This window comes from Passer domesticus, chromosome 17 (assembly GCF_036417665.1).
Source record: "Passer domesticus isolate bPasDom1 chromosome 17, bPasDom1.hap1, whole genome shotgun sequence".
Taxonomy (NCBI): domain Eukaryota; kingdom Metazoa; phylum Chordata; class Aves; order Passeriformes; family Passeridae; genus Passer; species Passer domesticus.
This window is the reverse complement of record NC_087490.1, coordinates 3197379-3207248: the sequence shown is the minus strand read 5'-3', so window position 1 is coordinate 3207248 and position 9870 is coordinate 3197379. Positions and strand designations below refer to the sequence as shown.

The 9870-nt window shown below is 45.6% G+C and overlaps 1 protein-coding gene across 1 annotated transcript; it reads left to right on the top strand.

Annotated features, from left to right (window-relative positions):
* Positions 1-3489: 3489 nt before the first annotated feature.
* On the top strand, positions 3490-8950 carry DRG1 (developmentally regulated GTP binding protein 1). The gene is made up of 9 exons (XM_064392921.1): positions 3490-3640; positions 3828-3951; positions 4740-4915; positions 5312-5381; positions 5906-6075; positions 6816-6946; positions 7134-7301; positions 8238-8360; positions 8833-8950. Exons 1-9 carry the CDS (start codon positions 3599-3601, stop codon positions 8930-8932), a joined length of 1104 nt encoding a protein of 367 aa, XP_064248991.1. The 5' UTR covers positions 3490-3598; the 3' UTR covers positions 8933-8950.
* The last annotated feature ends 920 nt before the right edge of the window (positions 8951-9870 follow it).

Sequence of the window (9870 nt, the reverse complement as noted above, 5' to 3'; positions counted from 1 at the left end):
CTGAATACCTTTTAGTATACTGCTTTCCTTATCTCATTAGGAACATTATAAGAGAACTGCTGAGGGGATGTACTTCCAGTTTATTAGTTAGTCATTCATGACTGCGTGATCATTTGTGAGTTTTACTCCAGATCTGAGCCTTCATTCTGTGTCATCTGACATTACAGGCAATTGGTCCCGGGAGGGACTGACTGTTGTGCAAGTTACAGCCTTTGGAAGTATTCCCTGTGCTGCACTTCATCTAGATTTCCTAAATGGGATGATTGCAATTTAAAAAACACACACATAGGTTTTCATAAAAAAGATGGCAATTCACATATCCATCTTCCATCAGTGCCCACTATAAAGCTCAATTAACCTTTTGAGCAGATCTCAGTCTCTTGCATCTCCTTTCATTTGCTCTCTGGTTCTACTGGGGGCTTTTATCTCCTCTGACATTATATCCAATTTCCTATTAATATTTTCCTTGATTTTTCCCTTCTCTGACTGACTAATTTTTTTTTCTTTTTCTTTAATAAGGTTTTATTATTTGCACTCAATTTTCTAGTTTTCACTGCAGTCCTCAGGGGACATAATTTATCCATTCCCAGTCACCCACCCTTCAGTTATTTTTCTAGCTGTTGCACCTTACTTCCTATGGTAAGAACCACCCTGTTCTCTAAGCAGCATATCACATAAAACACATTTATATTAAAAAATTCACAGCAGTACTCACAATAAATAACAGCAATGTTACTCTGCTCACAACCTGGAAACAATCTCTGTTGAACAAGCTTTTCTGAAGCTTAAAAAATGGTGCTGTTATAAACAACTTTAAATACCCTAACCAATTAGAAAGTGTTAATTTGGCTACCAAAAATCAGACTAATTATCTTTATTAATTAAATTCTTTCTCCCTTCAGATAATTGAGGACAATGCTCAACACTGAAGGAAGTTTTTAGGAGCCTAAATTCCTTATACCCTTTGCTTGAGTAACTTTCTGAGAAAAAAAGAATTTAAGAGCTTACTGAGCAGCTGAATGTTAGGAACACTATGGAAACAAACCAGGAACACAAAACCAGCCTGTAACTAAATTTTTACACCATGTGTTTTATTGACATCTTTGTTCATTCAGCCCCCACTTTGAAAAATAATTTTAAGTTAGACTCAATTTATGAGATTTGGGGCAAGTTTGTAAGAACTAGCAATAAGTTCTGAAGTTAACTATGATCTGCTGCACAAAAGAGGGGAGGTCTTAAATCCTGATTGAGCATTCAGAATCTGTATTCTTCTCAGCGTTTTTCCTTTTACTAAAAAGAACCACAAATGTGAACTGATTGTATGGCTGAATTCAGTTGAGGCATAGACAAGTTCAACTCCATCTGAAGTAAATAGGAAAAAATTTGTACCAGGGTCAAATCTCTGTCCCCTGTTGGAAAAAGATGTTGTTGACAAGGAATAATTAGAAAACCATGAACAAATATACAGAGGGTAGGTGCATTTATATTTACCCTAGCTTAGCTGAACTAACATTACCAGGAATAGCAATTCCATTTTATTTGAGATTCTATTTTAGTAAGCTCTGTATAAGCTTCTATTAATGACAGTTCCTACTAGAAAGAATTTATGACAATAAAGGCTGCTTTCTTGATTAAAATGAGACAAAAAGGGAAATGCAGAGGCAGAGACCACAAATAGCAGTGTGGTTCCCATTGCACTAGCACTCTTTTTTTTTCCATTTTCACTGCAAGTTAAAGAAGATTTAATGATTCCATGGAAATTCTATCACTGAAACTGTTGTAAGGTTAGTTCAATTTTGTCAGTTGTAACATACTGAGAATTGTCTGAAGATGTGGCAGGTGTGTCTGTAAGTGCTCACACTACAGGCCCAGTAGAGTGTATTTTTGGCTTTTTTTTTTCCCCTAAAGTTAACTTTTACATTTAGATACACCCTATAAAAACAGACTTTGCAATAAGTTGAGATAAAAGTGCCTTCCTGGAAAGGATCCTGAACATGGATAAAAAGGTTTATATAAATATTCGAATTTAGACAAAATATGACACAGAAACAAACTTGGAAACTGAAGTCCTGAACAACTATTAAATTGTACCTCCTTGTCACAAAAATACTTTTAATTTGAAATCCAATTGTTTGGCTTCTTGTGAAACAGCCTAACGCTGGAAATGCTTGGCATTTTAAAGTTTGAAGGGGCCTTTAAAAAAAAAAATCCTTTCTCTATTTAATTAGCCTGCATTCAGCGCAGAGTTACAGATGTCCCTGGGGCAAAGTGGTACGGTCAGGGCTCAGCTGAAAGGAGCCGTGAGAAAGCTCCGGCATGAAGTCCCGGTGTGACAAAGCACGGGCTGGGGAAGGCTGCGCCGCGGGCAGTGCGGCAGCGCTGCGGAGTGCCACAATACACACCTGGCTTTGGCAGGGCGGGCTGCGGGGAGCCTGCTCCGGTTTAACCCCGGGAAGGGCACACGCCGCCGCCGCTGCGGGCAGCGAGAGCCCCGGCTGCTCTCACACCTGCGGGGCCGCTGCCTCAGCGCACAGCCCCGCTGCAGCGTCCTCACAGCCGAGCACCCGGCTCGGCCCGGCGCCGCAGCCCGGCTGCCCCTCACGGCCAAGCGCCCCAGCCTCGCCAGCGCCGTCCCCGGGCCCCCTCAGGGCTCTCGCACCCCGGCTCATGCCGGCTCCCACCGCCCCGCACTGCCTCGGACACATCACACGGACACGGGGCGCAGACACACGGATCTCACACACACACGGATCTCATACACACGGACCTCGCAGACACAGATCCGAGAGACACATGAATCTCACACACAGGGATCTCACAGGCACACGATGTCTCACACACAGATCCCCCCCACACACATGGGTGTCACAGGCACACAGATCCCTCACACACAGAGCCCTCACACACACACATGGATGTCACAGGCACACGGATCCCTCACACACACGGATCTCTCATACACATGGACCTCGCAGACACAGATCCGAGAGATACATGAATCTCTCTCACACACAGGGATCTCGCAGGCACACGGATCTTTCACACACAGATCCCTCACACACACGGATCCCCCACACACACACATGGATGTCACAGGCACACGGACCTCGCAGACACAGATCCGAGAGACACATGAATCTCTCTCACACACAGGGATCTCACAGGCACACGGATCTCTCACACACAGATCCCTCACACACATGGATGTCACAGGCACACGGACCTCTCACTTACACACGCGTCCCTCACACACACAGGGATGTCACAGGCACACGGATCTCTCACACACAGGTCCCTCACACGCACGGACCCCGCACACGCACACGGATCTCGCACTCGGGCATCTCTCCCTCACACTCGCCCCTCACAGCTGCCCGCTCTTTCTGTGGGGCGGCGCGCGCTCTGCGCACGGCCCAGGGGGCGCCGCGCCGCCTCCCCTCAGGGCAGCGCGCGAAGCCAGCGGCGCGCGCCGCGCGCCCTTTCTCGCCCGCCGCCTCTCGCGAGAGGTCCCCGCGCGCGTGCGCGGCGCCGGGCGGTGCGCGAGGAGCGGCGGCGGCGCTGAGGGGCGGCCGGCGGGCGGGCCGGGCCCGGCGGCACCATGAGCGGCACCCTGGCCAAGATCGCCGAGATTGAGGCGGAGGTACCGCGCCGCCGCCTCCGCGGGGCCGGCCGGGCGAGAGCGCCGAACGCGGGGCTCGGGCCGGGGAGGGGGACGGGCGCTGGGCAGCGCCGTGGAGGGATGGCGGGGCCCTGTGCCCAGGCGCCGCGCAGGGCCCGGTGGCGGCGGAGCCCTCCCGGTGTGAGCCCTCGGTCCTGTGCCCTTGCAGATGGCCCGGACGCAGAAGAACAAGGCCACCGCCCACCATCTGGGGCTGCTGAAGGCCCGTCTGGCCAAGCTGCGCCGGGAGCTCATCACGCCCAAGGGCGGCGGCGGCGGCGGCCCCGGGGAAGGTGCGTGGTGTGTGCGGGAGCCGGGAGGTGTGACCGAGATCCAGCCAACGGGGTCCCGCAAATCGTGTCAGGCTATCTGCTAAACACTCATAGAATCACAGAAAGGTTTGGGTTGGAAGGGACCTTAAAGAGCATTTCGTTCTACTCCCCGTCATGGCAGGGACACCTTCCCCTAGATCAGGTAGCTCGGAGCCCTGTTTAACGTGGCCTTGGACACTTCAGGGATGGGGCAGCCACAGCTTCTCTGGGCAGCCTGTTCCCTCCTTGCTTTCTCTTGTCCTGCCCGGTACAGGGCCTCTAACCATGATTTGTGGCCCTTCCTAGGGCTGTGGGCTGGAGCACTTCCTGAAGTGTAGATGGAAGTGCTTTTGTATTATGTATTAGAGCCGTAATATCTACTAACAAAAAGATGTCTTTGCAGAAATCTTAAGGTTTTTACACCAAGAAGCACCTTTGCAGCAGTCACCTGTTTTTATATATAGAGGTGTGAATTTCCTAAGCTGCAGTGCTTAAAGGGAATGCTCCACTTACACTGAAGTCAAACACAGTCCCCTGTGAAGCTTTGCAGGCAGGATTTTGTTAGACAGGTACATGGCATGGAGTGTTACAAAGTGGTGCAAGGCAATAAAGATTGTGAACAATCTGTTTCTCACCCTCATCCTTCTTCTGGGAAAGCTTACTTAGCCTTTTACAGGCAATATTAAAAATAATAGTGTGTCTGCTGTCCAGAGCATTAGAAGGTAGAAAATGTCAATCATCAGACAAATATTTCTACTCCTCATTTGCAGGTTTTGATGTTGCAAAGACAGGAGATGCCCGCATTGGGTTTGTGGGTTTTCCATCAGTGGGGAAATCCACTCTTCTAAGTAATCTTGCTGGTGTGTACTCTGAAGTGGCAGCCTATGAATTCACTACTCTGACTACTGTGCCTGGAGTCATTAGGTACAAAGGAGCAAAGATCCAGGTGAGATCTTGTCTGTGAGGGTGGGATGGGCTGTACAGGTGCTGAGCTGTTAGGGGTGAGTGGTCTGGCCTGACATCAGCAGGTTACAAGTGATGTGTAAAAGTGCTTGAGAATACCTGGGAATGTTTCCATGAGGTATGGATTTTTCCCTGCTTTTTCCTTGGCTCTGGAAAGAAGTTCCTGTGGTAGTTCTAATTATTCCCTGTGAGATAATCTGTTCCACTGGGCCAGTAGGGCACATGGGGTAACACAAGATACAACAATCAGATGGGAAACAGTCTTGTCATACTCTGTTCAGATTTGCAGTAGAGTCAGCTGGTTTAGAAGGGTAAAAGCAGGATTGATTTAATGAAGATTATTTTCTCATGTGATACTTTCCTTCCTGTGAACAAACAGCTGCTTGACCTGCCAGGAATTATTGAAGGGGCCAAGGATGGCAAAGGCAGAGGACGGCAGGTCATTGCAGGTGAGTGTGTCAGAGCTGGGGACAGCAGCCAGTCCTGCTTCATTTCACAGTGCAGGAGAATGAGGGCTTCACTCCCTGTTCTGATGTCTGTAAAAAGCTGGATGTTTGCTGGAAGCAGTAGCTGCTGTCATGTTGTTGTTTTCAGTTCTGGCTTCGTGCACTTGCTGGGTTTGTGCTCTGCACTGACACTTCAGTGAAAGCACATTGCCAGTTTTGGAGGCAGATGTGATCCCATCCTAAACAAGGCTGCTGTTTCCATTTCCTCACCCAGTTACTTGTCCTCAGTCTGGTGTCTGAATGGACACAGGAAGATTTTTTCCAGCCTCTGTCATTCTTACAGCATGTAAAGATCTATCAGTGATGCTTGGCCAGCACAATAAACTTACACTGGCATTTAAAAATAACCAGTATGCTGGCCTTCAGGGGCTTTGGAGTGTCACCAGTCCACCCCACATTGTGGTTGTTTTGTCTCAGGTTGTGTGAGCATGCTTTTTGAGAGGTGACTTTGTTTTTCTGGCTCTTAGTTGCTCGAACCTGTAATCTCATTCTGATTGTTCTGGACGTGCTGAAACCCCTTGGCCACAAGAAAATCATTGAGAATGAACTGGAGGGATTTGGAATTCGCCTGAATAGTAAGCCCCCCAATATTGGCTTTAAAAAAAAGGATAAAGGAGGCATTAACCTTACAGCCACAGTAAGTTGGAAGTTTTCTTTAACCAAAATTAAAAAACAAATTGCTTGAAGAAAGAGGCATTTGTAGTTGATGGTATGTGTGGGACCATGCTTGCTGTGACTTCTTTAGGAGCTGAACTGCTGTTCAGTGCTGCAGTCAGTTACTTTCCTTAGAGGAAAGTATCCTTTATCCACACCTCTCCTGGAGCCTGACTACTTCTTTACCTTCAAAACAGAGCCTTGGTTGCTTTCCACACAAAACAAATTTGAGATCCAAAGGAGAGTGTGCAAAAACTGCCTCTTACTTGATGGCTACAATGTTCTTCCTGAGAGGATTCTCAGTGTTTCAGGCCTTGCAACCCATTTACCTGACTCTTTAAAAGCACCAAAATAGTCAGAGATAGCAAAAGTTAGAACTCTGCACTCTAATACCTAGAGTGTAGTTGTCTGGGCTCTGAACTAGAAGATACCTGGATTTGTGTTGCAGCTGGTCCCAAACTGAAAGGAAGCACTGCTTCTGAAATGTCTGATTGCAGCTCTCAGTGGGGCATTAATATAAATGAAGCTGTGAGGATTTAGGTGTGTTTTCCCCTCTCCTCAGACCAGCTATGGTAAAATCAGAGTCGTGTCCAATAACTTAAAATGCAGCTATTCTTTCTAGTAATGTACATGCAGTGGTTGCTGGGTGACAGCACTGTTAATTGTAGTGCTGGATTGGCTTTAGCTCTGCCACACCTCAACACTGTGTCTGTCTGTGCTCAGTGTCCTCAGAGTGAGCTGGATACCGAGACAGTGAAGAGCATCCTGGCAGAGTACAAAATCCACAATGCTGATGTCACCCTGCGCAGCGACGCCACTGCCGATGACCTGATCGACGTTGTGGAGGGGAACAGGTACTGCTGGCTGCCTGGCTGTGCCACTCCTGCAGTCTGGGTTACACAGGAAAGAATTCTCTGCTGGGCTTGCTTCCCACACAAGCTGAGCCAGCAGTGTGGCATCAGCATAGAGATAAGCCTTTTAAGAACATTTTTCTTTGCGTGATGCTGTCAGGTTGCTCTAACAATTTCTTTCTCTTTACAGGGTTTACATCCCATGCATTTATGTCCTCAATAAAATTGACCAAATTTCCATTGAAGAACTAGATATCATTTACAAAGTACCCCACTGTGTACCGATATCTGCTCATCATCGCTGGAACTTTGATGATCTGCTGGAGAAAATCTGGGACTACTTGAAACTAGTCCGGATGTGAGTCAAAATTGCTGCTTTCTGTGGAGTTAAGTGCATGGCTGAGACTGAAAAAGTCTCAGGAATGGATGAGGAATATTTTATAATGCTCTTCTACAAGTGGTGTTTGCTTTGTAACCCAGAAATTGTGCTCATCTTAGCTGTTGTGTGATAGCCACAAGTGCTGTTTTGAATTTGTAGGGGAATTAAAGGAGAACTTTGTGAAACCGAGACCAAAGCACATCTTAAAAAAGATTCCTGAAAACATGGAACTCTAGTCAGACTTTGTGGTAGCACTGTGATCCCAGATGTAATCAACTTTTCAGTCTGTCATGGATGCAGCTCTCTGGACAGAACTTAGTTCTTCATCTAGAATTTCAGATATTTTTACTACAAGTTATTTCAGGTTTACCTCATAACTCTTAGGCATTTTTAGATGAACTTATGAATGAATTTACTAATACTCATAATACAGTAATTGTTGCCTTTTAAATTTATATCTGTCTTGTTGTAATAATACAGAATGTATTGTGAAAAGGCATTTCACAATTCCATGTATCAGTGGTTTAAGTATTTGTGCTATAGACTTCATCAGGTGCATTTTCTAATATGTGTTGATTTTTACAGGAAAAAAAAGGCAAGTTGGAACTATAACACTAAAGATGTTCTTTTCCAACAACTCTTGCCATTTGGCATTTTTAAAGCACCTTCAGAAAGCTCACAAGTGAGGAGCCTTTGCAGTTCCAAGGGAGAACCAGAACCCTCTGCAGCCACTGGCTGCCCAGATGCATTTTCAGCTTAGGTCCACCAAACGTTTTGTGGTGTATCCATTGTCACCACTGGGGTGGTGGGACTTGGCCCACATGCTGGGGGTGACTGTAAATCACTGATGAAATGTCATGATGGGTTTGAAAAAGAAAGTTTTGGTATTGACTGATGGTTGCATCTGTGTTACAGCTACACCAAACCTAAAGGGCAGCTCCCAGACTACACCTCTCCTGTGGTACTACCTTACTGCAAGACCACAGTGGAGGATTTCTGCATGAAGATCCACAAAAATCTCATAAAAGACTTTAAATAGTAAGTATTATTGTAAAAGAATATACGGAATAGAAAATAACTTGCCTTCAGATACATTATTTCATCCTCTTCTAAACTAGAAGGGAATACCAGGACTTTTTAAAAAATGTTAAATTGAATAAGTCTGCCTATGATAATCAGACTTAGTACTTCAGTTGCTGTATTTGATGTTCTCATGCTCTTTGCTACATGAATGTCCTCTGTGGAGACAAATTTATTTTGCTATTTAAGTAGCACTAGACAGAGCATTGCAAGCCATTGTCCCATGCACTTGGGTACTCAGGACAACTTCAGGCTTTGTTTTGGTCTGTTTCTAGCCCTGGTTCACACTAACCACTCAGCCAGGTACTTGTAGGAGAATAAAAATAGCTCTGAAGCATTGCTTTCTGTATTAGCTGTGTGACAGAAATAGCTGCTGTTCTGCTTGCATATCATACTTCTAAGCCTTTAAATTTGATTTTTCTTCTTTCAGTGCACTGGTCTGGGGTTCATCTGTTAAACACAACCCTCAAAAAGTTGGTAAGGACCATACTCTCGAAGATGAGGATGTTATTCAGATTGTGAAGAAATAAAGTTATTCTTACATGGTTTGTTGCTGTGCCTGAAATTTGTCATTAATTGGAAGTGACAATCACCCCTGCCCCCTCCCAGTTTTGATTTAGAAATGGCCTTTTATTGTAGCACCTTGCTGCATGGTAAAAGTGATGTTTCTGGCCAACTTTCACTGCAGGGGCTTGTTCAGCAGAACTTGCAGATGAAAAACTGGTTAAATGACTTTCACAAGGGCAAAAGTCTTACAACAAGCTTTGATTGCAGGGATAAGGTTCTGCTGCATGTACGTGTCTTTCCAAATTAGAAAAAAGGTCACACATCAGGCATCATTTTGTTCTAAGAACAAAACATGAAAAGCAGAGGCTAGAGAATTATATCTTGTGAAACAATGCTAGAGGACAGAGTTCCAGCTGCCTTTATCTGAAAGTGTTCCTCTTGGAATACTTCGGGCTATTAATAGTCCTGCAGTTGTGGAAAAGCTGGTCAGTTCTGCTCAGGAGCAGTTGCTGTTTTAGTTGTTTAGACTAGTGGAAGTGAGCTAGCTGCTTGTGTCTGTATCACTAAAGGCTTCTAAGTTTTCTTAAAAGAATTTCCTGCCTAGATAAAGAAGTAATGTCCCTAAGAGAAGCACATTGCTCTTAGAGTGGTTCTGTTACTTAATAGAGATAAATAAAGAAGCTTTTAACTCATCAAGAGTGCTTATCAAAGCCTCTAGCATTTGCTCTCCTCCAAAAAGGAAGTAGGGGTGTTTAATTATAGGGGTGTTTATTTAGATGCATAAAAAACACTCCCCCTCATGTTGTTACACATTCAGGAAGACAGAGTGATTAGAGACACCCACTCAGGCACTGAATCCTTGGAACAGTGGCTGCTCTTCAGCCTGGTAAGGAAACATCCAAGCTTTGATTCTGCTCCAAGCATTTGCACCTGTACTGTTTCTGGATCCCTGCAGAAGTGA